Source organism: Cavia porcellus, unplaced genomic scaffold (genome assembly GCF_034190915.1).
Source record: "Cavia porcellus strain 051 isolate PalLab524CR breed Dunkin Hartley unplaced genomic scaffold, mCavPor4.1 scaffold_8, whole genome shotgun sequence".
In the NCBI taxonomy this organism is placed as follows: Eukaryota; Metazoa; Chordata; class Mammalia; order Rodentia; family Caviidae; genus Cavia; species Cavia porcellus.
This window is the reverse complement of record NW_026947491.1, coordinates 51,032,182-51,044,369: the sequence shown is the minus strand read 5'-3', so window position 1 is coordinate 51,044,369 and position 12,188 is coordinate 51,032,182. Positions and strand designations below refer to the sequence as shown.

Genomic DNA, 12,188 nt, shown 5'->3' with positions numbered 1-12,188 from the left:
CCCAGATCCTGACTCTAAAGCCTCAGGGGTGGGGTGCATAGAGGGTGGGGTCTCCCCTCTTCAATTCCTTCTATTGTTCCCCAGAAATCTTATCTGGGCCTTACGTCCTGTCCCCACCTTAGAAATCCCTCCCTTCATTGTCAGCCAGAGGGACCCGGGGCCCTCAGGGAGGCTCCAGCATCTTCCTACCCTCCCACCCTAGTAGTCTATTGTCTGCTGAGGAAGCCCCACAACATGTGACCAAGCCCAAGGGACACAGGGACACAGTGGACCGTAGATACACAAGGACCCCGAACTGGGCATCTGGATCACAGCATGTTTGGCTCTCTCTGTTCCAGAGGCTGTGCCAGAAGTTGGGAGGGGGAAGACCCCTTTGGATCCTCCATCCTCGTATCTGGGTTTGAAGATAAACTCTTGCCTGCTTGGTAAAACATTGTCGCTCAGACAGCAAAGAAAAACCAGAGCCAGGAAGGTGCCATGGCTCCAAGCTCCTATTCATCTTCCCATTCCCCAGCTGAACACAGAAGCCACAGGAAAACAGGTACACTGGGTGCTTTATGCTGAAGAGTCTTAGAGTTGAAACAGTGGGATGTCATACCACTCTGAGCTTTCTGGTGGGGTCTAGACCAGAGGGTGGATGAGAGGGAAGGAGAGCTGGATAAAGGGGAGACTGCATGGAGAATTCTAAGGTCTTCCAGTGGCCCGAGGCCCCAGGTCTGGACTAAGAGCTGCCGTGATTGTGAAGAGACGAAGAAAGCTCGTTCCATCTGCTGCTTCCCCTCCCCTTCTCCCTTCAAATCCAACTAGGTTAAGTTTTAACTTCCTAAAGGCCATAAAACAAAGGCCTGAGGTACTAGCTCCTGACATCCTGGGTCTTCCCTATCTGGTAGCCCCGTCACAAATTGTGTTAATTGCATCAGATTGTATTAGATTGTACATTCTTCACAGAAATAGCTTCGTTTATATCATAGTAATTGTTGGGAGCCGCAGCCCCGAGCCCGGTCGCCTCACTTGGCGGACGTGAGGCCTGTAGTAAAGAGTAAAGCCTGAGGTAGATTACCCCTCCCATCGAGCACGTTAGTTTCCTGCTTACCGCGTAAGCAACCCGCTCAACAATATAGTCTGCCTGGCAACTGATGATGTTAGCCAATCAGCTTGCCTTGCTTACTTTAACATGATTGGACACTGTATCCGTATATATACTGGTGCCACCCCTGGGGGGGAAGAAGAAGCCCGGAAGTAGAAGCCCAGAAGGAGCCGCGGGGAGCAGACCAAAGGAGGCTTCGGCTGGGAGCGATCCCAGGGCAGGCTGTACGGAGAAGAAAAATAAAAGAAAAGGTTGTCCACTGCCAGACTTTGTCGTGTGTCCTTCCTGCCGGCCAGGAGCGACATCGACATTTGGTGGCCCGTACGGGGACTGATCACCCCCGAGACGTGACAGCGGACAACGCTCCAGTACAGAGCTGCGAGACAGGTGAGTTGGGGATAAGCCTGGGCTCTGGGTGGCGCGCACCTACAGGGCTTTTAGACTCCCCTCAGGCTCACGCGTAAGTGGCGGATTCCTTGGGCCTCACGCGGTGAGTAACATATTAAAAGATGGGAAACATGCTAGGTAGCAACACTAAGAGCGAGGGTGGTTGTGGAGAAAGCTCTCAAGAGCTTACAAAAGTACGCAGGGTATTTGAGCAGGCCCAGTCAGGGAGCTCCCGAGAGGGGCCCGTCAAGGGGAACAAAGATGCTAAGGAGAAGGACGGGGCTCTAGCCTCGGAGTCGTCTGACTCCGAGGACGAGGGAAAGTTGAATGGCAAGGAGGCCAAAGAGACCAGCTGTCAGGAGCCTAAGTCGCTCGATAAGGAGTCGCAGGGTTCTTTCCCAATAATTCAGGGTACCACAGAGCCATTTGTTGACTTTGTGGCCCGAATGCAAGATGCTGCCGATAAGATATTTTCTGATCCGGGAGTGGCTCGACCGCTGGTAAGGCAGCTGATTTTTGAGCAATGTACAAAGGAGTGCAAGGCAGCGATAGCTCCTCATAAGAACAAGGACCTCAACGCCTGGATTAGGATATGCAGAGAGATAGGGGGGCCGCTCTCCAACTCGGGAGTGGCTGCTCTCCTGGCCGCGGCTGTACAGCAGAGGGGACCTCTCGGGTTAGAAGGGGAATGTAAGGCTAAAGGGTGTTTTGCCTGCGGGGAGCCAGGACACATTAAACGTCATTGCCCAAACAATGCAGATGCTAGGCCTCGCCCTAGGAATGAAGAACCATATGTTTGTGGGCGATGCAAGAGGGGATCACACAAAGCTGAGGAGTGTAGGTCGGTCTTTGATGCTCAGGGCAACCGTATTTGTGGACGAGATGTTAGAGGGCCAAAAAACGGCCAGAGGGGGCCCCCTTCACAGGCGGGCCCCCGCCCCAGAGACAGGACAGCTCAGGATGGCAGCCTTCAACAAGGGCCACCCCTGGGTCAGCAGGTGTGGACCTCAGTGTCGCCTCCAGACTTATATTAGTGTTCCTGTCTATCCAGACATTGCTTCAGAACAGACACCATAAGGTCTTCACCACCCACATAAGAGCACATACATCCCTGCCGGGGCCCATGGCACAGGGGAATGCGGCTGCTGATACTGCCACTCGCCCGTTATGGATTTTTACCTTACTAACACCAGTCGAGCGAGCCCGTGCCTTCCATGATAAGTTTCATGTCAATGCCAGGACACTAGCAAACCATTTCCATGTTTCCAGAGCAGATGCACGAGATATCGTGCGACTATGTGACTCCTGTGCCACATACAAACCTGCCATACCGATGGGAGTAAACCCTCGAGGTTTGATCCCTGGTGATGTTTGGCAGATGGACATCACACATATACAGGAGTTTGGGACTCTTAAATATGTTCATGTTTCCACAGACACCTGTTCTCACGTCATATTTGCAACAGCAGAAACAGGTGAAAAAGTGTCTAATGTGATCAATCATTGCCTGGCGGCTTGGGCCGCATGGGGCAAACCAAAAATATTAAAAACTGATAATGGACCAGCCTATATAGGCAAAGCCTTCAATGAGTTCTGCAAAATGATGGAGGTTCAATTAAAACATGGTATCCCATACAATCCCCAAGGTCAAGGAATCATTGAGAGGGCTCATAGAAGCCTCAAAGAAATTTTACAAAAACAAAAAGGGGGAGTAAGCCAAGGCCTGCCTCCAAAGGCGCGGTTATCTATGACAGGACAATGGATGGGCCCGGATCCAGTGGTCAGCTGGAACCGAGGCGCGGTTTGTGTTTTCCCACAGGAATCGGGACGAGAACCACTGTGGGTACCGGAGAGACTGACACGGGCGACAAAGCCCTCGACTGAAGATCAGACCTGCCCTACCGGAGATCCATCACAGACCAACCAACAAGATGAATAGAAATAGCGGTAGCCCAAAATGGACAAGAAGATCCTCAGGCATATGCATGGCTCGCTCGCCTAGCCTACGACCGAGTCTAGGGGTGGTGAGCTTCCCACACTCCTCCTCTAAAAAATTATGACATAGCTGGGTAGGAGAGTCAATGACGGGTAAGAGCGTACTCCCCCGGTGCGACTCAACCTAAGCCAGGCCCTACCCCATCCTGCACGTAAGCCGCTGGACTGTTAGATGCTGCCCAGGTCTAAATTTCTCTCCGAGGGGATTTCTTTACGGAGAGAAAATGAGTGCAAGCTTGTGTGCATCCAGGTTCCGTCCAGTTTGTGCCTGGCCCTAGAAAAAGGACGAGGGCCTCAGGGCCTTGGCAGACCATGGGACGGCCGACCAGGGTCTAAGCCAAGGACCTACGGTGGGCCTACGCATAGGGCATAAGCCTCTGCACCCAGTCCAGAAAGGGCTACGATGCGCACATTCATAAAAAATAAAAAAGGGGGAGATGTTGGGAGCCGCAGCCCCGAGCCCGGTCGCCTCACTTGGCGGACGTGAGGCCTGTAGTAAAGAGTAAAGCCTGAGGTAGATTACCCCTCCCATCGAGCACGTTAGTTTCCTGCTTACCGCGTAAGCAACCCGCTCAACAATATAGTCTGCCTGGCAACTGATGATGTTAGCCAATCAGCTTGCCTTGCTTACTTTAACATGATTGGACACTGTATCCGTATATATACTGGTGCCACCCCTGGGGGGGAAGAAGAAGCCCGGAAGTAGAAGCCCAGAAGGAGCCTCGGGGAGCGGACCAAAGGAGGCTTCGGCTGGGAGCGATCCCAGGGCAGGCTGTACGGAGAAGAAAAATAAAAGAAAAGGTTGTCCACTGCCAGACTTTGTCGTGTGTCCTTCCTGCCGGCCAGGAGCGACATCGACAAGTAATACCTGTAACTGTAAATGTGTGTCTTCCTTTTCCCCTGGGTAAAAGATTGATATGTTAATCAATGCTCTCTTCTGTAAAGAATTGTAAAATCTTACCCAATTGATATGTTAACCATTGTTGCCCTCTACAAATAGAAAGGTTGTGGTGCTAAAGTAAAGTAATTATGTCAGGAAACTCAGAGATAAAGTCTGCTGACTATGCTAATCAAGATTGGGAAGTATGTCAGAACCAAGCCACACAGGAGCTAGGTGACCTAAAAATAAGCTGTGCAAAACAAGACAGTTAATCAACTCTGACCCACTGGTCGCCCCTCATGATCTGACCAATCACAAATGGACAAATCACCAACTGTTCTGCTCTAACTGCTATGATTGGCTTCTGTAACAATGCTTGCTTACTTTGCGGTTTTCATCCTTAAAAACACCAGCCTTGCCCCAACTCAGGGTTCTCCGTTTCCACCTGTTTGGAGGACCCCGTGTACACGGAATAATAAAAACCCCATTGTTTTTACATGAGAGCGAGGCCCTTGGAGTCTTCCTCGCGACACCGGTCTAACAATTGCACATGAGGGCTGAAGGTAGCAACATCTTTCATATCCTATGCCTAGTCCTCCCATGGAGCCCCTCCTCAGATGACTAGGGCCAGCTATCCTCTTCTATGTCACTTTGTGCCACTAGCCTGACTGCAGCCTCTTTCCCTCTGCCAAGACTGCAGCCTCTGTGATATAATAAAACCTTTATTCTCAGAAAACAGAAAAACAAAATCAAAATCTAAACCAATAATAACTCAAACCCTTACCCTGGCCCTCCCTCCCAACCACCCACATAATCCTCCTTTCGAGGCAATGGTGATGCATGCATAGGGGTGGAGTCTGTGTTTCTTGGGCAGAAAGAAGTCTTTTGGGGCCTCCTTGAAGGTATTTTCCTTCAAGCTGATATCTTCCCAGCCTTGCTCATCCTCCAGATGTACTAAGAGGGAGAATTCTGGAGAGGTGCCAGAACTGCCTGGAAGTTCCTTAGGGACGAGGTGGCTGAATCCGCACTATCTCCATGGCCTTCATCAGTTACAGCTCATCTTCATCCAGCTTGGCAAGTCTGGCCTGGCAGGGAAGGGTGTTCAGAGTTGGAGGATCTGGAGGAGAGTCATGAGGAGCCTTGGGGGCGTCACTAAGGACCTGAAGAAAGGTTCAAGTCAGAGGATCAGCAAACACCAACCATCTATCTACCTCTCCCCTCTCAATTTCAGCCTGCACTCACTCCAGAGTTAAAACAGAGGGCAGGAAAGTAAGGGACTGGAAGTAGGAAGAGGTACACAAGAGGAAGGCAGTAGAAAAAAGGAGGACAGGCACAAGGGGGACCGGGGATCTGGGAACAGAGGTCCTCCCCATTCTGCCCCTACAGGCCAGACACTGTATAGCACATACCTGTGGGCCCAGAGGCAGGGGAGCTCTGGCCACTTCCCCTTTGGGCAACAGCAGCAGGGATGGAAGAGAGCCATTGATGGGTGTGTGAGTGCCGACCTGGGCCCGGTGCATCCTCCCAGGGCTCCCTAACCCAAGCCCTCCTGGCCGCCCCAGGCTGTTGGTCTGGCTCTCTCTTCTCTGATACTCGATGGGTGACTGCAATGCTGGGGTAAACAGAGGAACAACAGGAAGGTTAGAGCAAAGACAGGTCCTTTTGCTGAGGGCTCTTCTTCTTACATCCTCCCCCCATTCTGTCCTCCCAGTGGCAGGAATATCTGCCAAGGTAAAGTACTTGGGGTTTTAGAGGATTCTGCGTTACCAAGTCTTGAGCTAACTGGGAAAAAGTGGTGGTAAAGAGAAGCCAGGGTCAGAGGGCAGAGTTGGAGATTGGGAAATGATTCAGGAAGTCAAGGGCTGAGGGTACAAGTGAAGGAAGGAGAATGGGGGCTTCACCATTGAGAAAGTCCCGCTGGCTTTCCAGGATCTGGGCCACTTGCTTGATCCAGGCCTGACTGACTGCAGGGTCTGAAGCCTGCAGGACATAGCGCTGGATCCCACCCTCTGGCCCTCTGGAGGTCAGTGCAAAACGGCAAGGATCACCTTGGAGGTTTCCCTCCAGTCCCAGGCAGCTCACCTGTTGGCAGATAGAAGAATCCCAGAGTCAGGCCCCCCTAACAAGTCGAACACCCAAATATCCTTGGAGGCCTTACCCCGTCCCAGTCACAGCCCCATCTCACAGGCCCTCCCACCTTGATGCTGCTCTTGTACACATATCCAGGCTGTGTGCCACCTCGCGCTCCTCCTCCGAGAGCCTCACTGAAGATGATGATTTGCTCAAAGAGGAAGACACGTCTCTCTCGACCCCGGGAAGCGAGCAGGCCCCCAGCCTCCGGCTCTGTGACCCAGAAGGTATCTTGGCCTAAGAGCTTCCCTTGAGCAGTCAGTTTGCCCTGGAATTAATGAATATAGCCTTTGAGGAAATGCAAGAAGAGGGAAAGGGCAGGTGTCTTATATTTTCTTTCCCAACACTATCCCAACCGACCATGGGGTCGGACGCAGAAGATAATTCCCCATAAGGACCTCCAGACTGGGGCACGAGAGCACTGGGCTGCCGGTTTCCCACCCCACCTCCATACCTCAAATCCCCGCAGTCTCCCCAGGGTCATCATATCATTGCAGCGCTTGGGCACGAAGCACATGACTTCCACAGCTTGCTGGGATGCAAGTGAGAAGAGAGCATTGTTCACCCAGCTGTCTCTTCACTTGTGTCCATCCCAACCAGCGTCCCCCGACAAAAACAAGACAACTCTAAAACATCCTGGGGGTTGGGGCAACCCATGAGGCTACATGGTATGTCCTGGAGGATTTGGGGGCCCTTACCTCTAGCTCTTCGGTATCCATCTCAGCTCTACTGTAATACTTGAGAAAATCCTAAGACAGAGAGAAGAAATGATGCTCAGGGAGGTCTGAAGGACTTCCTTAGAAGTTCTCACATCCTTCCCTGAGAACACAGGTAAGGAAGCCTGAGAAACCTTAAAACCCTGGGCAGATTTTCCAGCCAGCTGTGCCCCCAGGGAGCAGGTGATCCTGACCTTGAGCAGCAGCTGGTATTTCATGATCCGCTGCACAGGTTTGATGAGAAGGTCACTGAGCTGCAGGCGGTGTCCCAACTGCTGCCTGAGCTCCTGGGAACAGGGACAGGGTCGTTATGCAGCTTGGAAAGTCTTCTCATTGCTGATTCTGTCTTTCTTCCCCAAGGCACTTCAGCCACTGACCTCAAAGTAGCTGTCTCCAAATTCTGATACCACGTGCTCTGACTTGGGCTTATTCTGACAGTACACCACATACATATGAAGCCTTCGCTCCTAACAAGTGTAACATTGAAAAGAACAGAGTGAGTGAAGGGAGAAGTCACATCTTCCAAAAGCCTGGCCCCAACCCCACACCTCCCTCTCTGGGTTCTACCCTCTTAAATCTCACATGTTTGATGAAGAGCTGAGCCAGCCAATCAGGATCCTTCAAACACTGCTGTAACTCCTGCAGGAAATAGCTGGAAAGGTTGGCAGAGAAAGACAAGTCAAATACATTTCAGAATCCTTACATCCTTAGCATATCCTTGATTCCAGCTGGGTACCCTAGCCATGTTTCCTGCAGAATTTCTCCAAACATTCCTTGAGTGCCCTGGGCTGATGGCTAAAGTACAGAGATAACTAGCTGGATCCCCATCTTGGCACCTAGCTCTCAGGCTCCAAAACTTACTCGCGGTGCCATTCGTAGATCTGCTGGATATTCCCAAACACAATCCTGTCACGACCTCGAAGACTCTCTGGAACCCCCTGAGCAGCCATGGTGGCCATGTAACCCTGTGGGAAGGTTGGGATAAAACCACAAGCATATGGCTCCAGCCCTGATAGGAATCCCCTACCAAGAAGTATACAAGTGGGGCCAGGAGGGTGAGACAAGACAACTCCTAAAAATACTCCCAGGCAGAGAGAAAGGACAGGTAGGCTAGGAGGCAAAGGGAAAAAGGAGTAAAAGGTGGCATTACCTCCACAATCTGCCCCAAATCGTCCACGTACATTTTCTCTGTTTCTACCAGTTCACTCAGGACATACCTAGGAAAGGAGTAAGAGGTTGTCCCCACTGCAACCTGGGCACCTCCTTGGTTTGGCTAGTTCTTCCCTCCTGGACTAGAATCCCTTCATCACCACTGCCACAGAGGACATTCCATGGCAAATGTCAGGGGAGGGGTGGGATGGCGGTTGGGTTGAGGTGGGGCTGGGCACACTTACATACTCCTTTCTAGAGCCTTCTTCTTCTGTTCTTCCTTACTCTCCGGGGCTTGGGACAAAGTCTCCTCTTCAGGTGGCTGGAAGCAAAGAACATCCTTCTAAGCAAATGCACATCTGCTGGGTGAGGTGAGCCCTCCCAGACCCATTTCTTCACACCTGTGTCTTATCCCCAGGGCCCTCCAACAATGTGGTCAGCAAGGTCAGTTCTGGCAGCTCCTCTCCTGTAGCTAGAGCTGGCTCAAGCATCCAGTTCTGAAGCCAGATGTCAAGTGTCACTGATCAGACCAGTGGCCCCCCCTTGCCCTCTATCCCATGCTTCTGTGGTACTCCCTGCTCACCTCATATGGTCCTGTTTGACCACTGTCTGCCTCAGACTCCACACTAAGACAGTGTTTTGAATGATCCAACCATCTCCTTAGGCCACTGACTGGGTGGCCTAAGGGTGCTGGGGAACACCGGCCAGAGCTGGGGCCAGAAGGGGCAGCCAGACCAGAAGCAGCAGAAGCCGATATGCTCCCCTCACTGCCAGTAATGGAATAGGATTCTAATAGGGGAAAAAAGAAAGGAGGTGACAGGTATTGCCCAGTTCCAGACTGGGCAACTACTCTCCTCTTCATTACATTCAGCCCCTCTCTCCCAGAGAAGCTCATTCTCTTACCCCACTCATTTGAGTTGGTTAGGATAAAAAATTTCACCAGGGATTCTTGGGAAGGAAGGACAGGAAACACCACACCAGTTACTTGTGGAGGTTCCCCATATCCTGAGCACATAACAGATATGGGGGGTGGGGGCAGCCATCTGGGCAGACACTGGAAGCTGAGGGTAGCCATCTGCTATCCTATAACCCTCCCCCTTCCAATGGATACAGACCATTCTCAGGGAAAGGGGTGGGAGAAAAAGCTCAGAGTCCATCTGCTACCCCAGACCCCTCCTCCTCCAATTGCGCTTATCATTATAAAAAGAAAAGTCTTCTGCAGCCCACCTCCCAACACAGGCACACACTCAATAGGCCAGTGAGTAGAAAACACCAGGGTTATCTCTGGCCAGCTGCTGAAAGCATCTGCAATTGGAATCCTTACAAAGCCCGTTGTAGAAGCTCCTCATTCCTCAGTCCCTCTGTCCCTCTTCAGAAGTAGATTCTCAGCAAAATGATTTGAACGGAAATATAAAGTGGTTTGAAGGTTCTAGGCCTAGGGAAATTGTGGGTGCTTTCTCTTTTTTCTTCAAATCTAGTTGACTATAAGAAAGAGCAGTCCTTTGCCGCTTCCCCTTAATTTGGAACTAACAAATCTGGAGTCAAAAAGGATCTTAGAGATCATCTAATAAGTCACTTTCCTACGAAATATAACACTCCAGCCCTAAATCCCCAGGCCCAGGGCAAACGGACGCCCTGAACCCCGAACCCATCCCCAACTCAACACTGGGCCCCTGTGACCTCGCACTCACCACGTCCCCCCCGGGCGAAGCAGCAGCCGCATTTTGCCAGCACTTTTCGAATCACACGGGGACAGGCACAGCGACCACCCTTGTGCCCCTCCCGCATGGCGCCCGGGCCCCCCCGCACCCCCCACCCGGGCCGGCCATGCAGGGGGAATCACGGGGGGCGGGGCGGGGACGGCGCAAAGCGCGCACCCCCCCTCCCTCCTACCCGGGTCCAGTCTGGGGGAGGGGGGGAGGCAGGGGATGGGGAAGGGGTGTCCAGGAGTAGACGGAAGTCTGGACTGGAGGAGGGCTGGGGGCTCTGGAGAGAGGGCGGCGCGGGCTGGGCCGCGGAGCTGGGCGGGGAGGGTTTCCGGAACCCTGCGGGTGCGGGGCCCAGGGTCCAGATGTCCAGCCAAGGGGCGGGCTGGCGGGGGAGGCAGGGCCAGGATGCGGCCGCCGCTTCAGCTCCGTCTCCGGCCGTGTCTAGGGGCGGCTCTGGCCCGGACAAGGGGGAGACGAGGGCCAGCTCCCCGACCACTGGCGCTGCGCGGGTCCGGGCCGAGCGGCGAGCGGAATAACAGGCCTGGCCGCGGTGCCGGCGGGGCGGGGCGGGGCCTCTGCGGCCGGCCCCGCCTCTCCCGCGCGCTCCCCCGCCCGCCTGCTCCCCCGCCGGCGGGCCGGGTTCTGCCCCGACCCTCCCCCAGGCCCGCGGCGCTGCCCCTCCAGGTCCCCGGGCCTCCGCCCCTCCTCCCCGGCGGCCCCCCCCCCATCTCCGCTCCCTCTGCGGCGGGCGCGCGGTGGGGGGCGCTGAGCCGCGCGGCGGAGTCGGCCTGGGTCGCCCCTCGGCCTCTGCGGTGGAGGAGCCCGAGGTGGATGGGCTTTGGCTGTGTGAAGACGTCCTGGGGCCGGGTCTGTACCGGCCTCGCAGGGGGTGCAGCAGGGCGGGGGGGGGGTGCGTGTGTGGGGAGCTTTTTGTGAGAAACACAGCACAGGTGCCGCCTCCCTCGCTGGACCTTTCTTTCCTCCAGGCCCCGGGACTCCAGCTAAAACTAATCACCAATTAAGGCGAAGTCCTGGAGGCTGAAATGGCGAGGAGCCAGGGGTGGGGCACTAGGACACTCTGCCAGTGGGGGTTCAGGGCTGACCGAAGTGAGGGGTACTCCTCGGACTAGAAGGCGAAGAGGTGCGCGGAGGTCTCTGCGGTTAAATGGGTCTCACGCAAATTTGAAGCGAACATCTATGCTAATGAGAAGAATATTTTCGAAATCGCCACTTTGCGCAGGTTGGCAAACTGTGCCCCACCCCACCCCAGCTTCTTACCGGGCAGCGGAGCCCAGGCGAGGACCTCGTGATCGCGCTCCCCTCTCTGATCCCCTTCGGAACAGTTGCTCTCTGGCTCAGTACACCCCGACCCTAGGGGGCTTCTCTTCGGGGTCTGCGGGGACAGAATGACTGTAAGGAACGCTCCCTCCTAAATAGCCTTGATCTCCCCCTTCCCCTTCTCCTTCCTGTCAAAATCCACATTGTCACGAAAAGGTCTCCCAGAACGCAGCTCCAGCCTTGTAATTGAACTCTTAAAGCCCGGGGACTGCCCCCGCGCAACGATTCTTTACTGGTAAATTGAGTTGTAGGATGCAGTCCTGCTGAAGGCCCCTAAAGATCCCCGACCCCACTGCGAACCCCTCTTCTTACCCCCGCCTGCCCAGGTACGGCGCATGCGCGCAGCATGCCCCCCATGACCCCTAGTATCCGGTCAGTGCGGCCAGGGGCGGGGCGGTCCGGGGGCTTCATGCTGGACCCCTACTCTGCTCCAAGTTTCAGGGTGGAGGGGGCTCGGAAGTTGGGGGGCTCTGAGGCCTGCGCGCGTCCGGGGAGTTGCTGCTGCTGAATCCACCCCCTGGCCGGCTCCGCCTCCACTCGACTCCAGCCAAACTTCAATGAAGGGGTAGGGTTGTTCCCTTCTCTACAACCATATTTCAACCACAAACAAACCCCTCTTAATCCCAATCTCAATACTGAAGCACGGCTCAGCGCTTCGCAATGTTATTAGAGTCCACTAGTTACATCCTGCTTTCCTGGGTCCTCAGCAAGCACAGGAAAATGAGATTCCCCCATTACCCGCGTCTCCCTTCTCAACAGGGCCTGCTTCCCACCCCCACCCCTCCCTGCCCACAGAA

At 54.1% G+C, this 12,188-nt stretch overlaps 2 protein-coding genes and 1 long non-coding RNA gene across 5 annotated transcripts; 2 read left to right on the top strand and 1 right to left on the bottom strand.

Annotated features, from left to right (window-relative positions):
- The first annotated feature begins 359 nt into the window (after positions 1–359).
- Positions 360–4,850, top strand: LOC134477341 (endogenous retrovirus group K member 7 Gag polyprotein-like). The gene is made up of 2 exons (XM_063255032.1): positions 360–541; positions 1,384–4,850. Exon 2 carries the CDS (start codon positions 1,597–1,599, stop codon positions 2,506–2,508), a length of 912 nt encoding a protein of 303 aa, XP_063111102.1. The 5' UTR covers positions 360–541; positions 1,384–1,596; the 3' UTR covers positions 2,509–4,850.
- Positions 1,315–4,850, top strand: LOC134477342 (uncharacterized). The gene is made up of 2 exons (XR_010049326.1): positions 1,315–1,474; positions 3,294–4,850. It is a non-coding gene; the product is annotated as an uncharacterized LOC134477342 (long non-coding RNA).
- A 205-nt stretch (positions 4,851–5,055) lies between these two features.
- On the bottom strand, positions 5,056–11,899 carry Arhgef25 (Rho guanine nucleotide exchange factor 25). Of its 3 annotated transcripts, none has more exons than XM_063255028.1 (16): positions 11,704–11,899; positions 11,332–11,446; positions 8,928–9,133; positions 8,746–8,841; positions 8,590–8,666; positions 8,346–8,412; positions 8,057–8,160; positions 7,778–7,847; positions 7,573–7,662; positions 7,390–7,482; positions 7,178–7,228; positions 6,934–7,011; positions 6,547–6,747; positions 6,251–6,431; positions 5,759–5,961; positions 5,056–5,434 (listed from the first exon to the last, which is right to left on the bottom strand). In XM_063255028.1, exons 1-16 carry the CDS (start codon positions 11,800–11,802, stop codon positions 5,399–5,401), a joined length of 1,767 nt encoding a protein of 588 aa, XP_063111098.1. In that variant the 5' UTR covers positions 11,803–11,899; the 3' UTR covers positions 5,056–5,398. The 3 variants fall into 3 exon arrangements, with proteins under 3 accessions (XP_063111098.1, XP_063111097.1, XP_003476183.1); XM_063255027.1 differs by having other exon boundaries at positions 5,056–5,509; positions 11,704–11,898; XM_003476135.4 differs by lacking the exons at positions 11,332–11,446; positions 11,704–11,899 and adding an exon at positions 10,036–10,629 and having other exon boundaries at positions 5,056–5,509.
- Between the last annotated feature and the right edge of the window lie 289 nt (positions 11,900–12,188).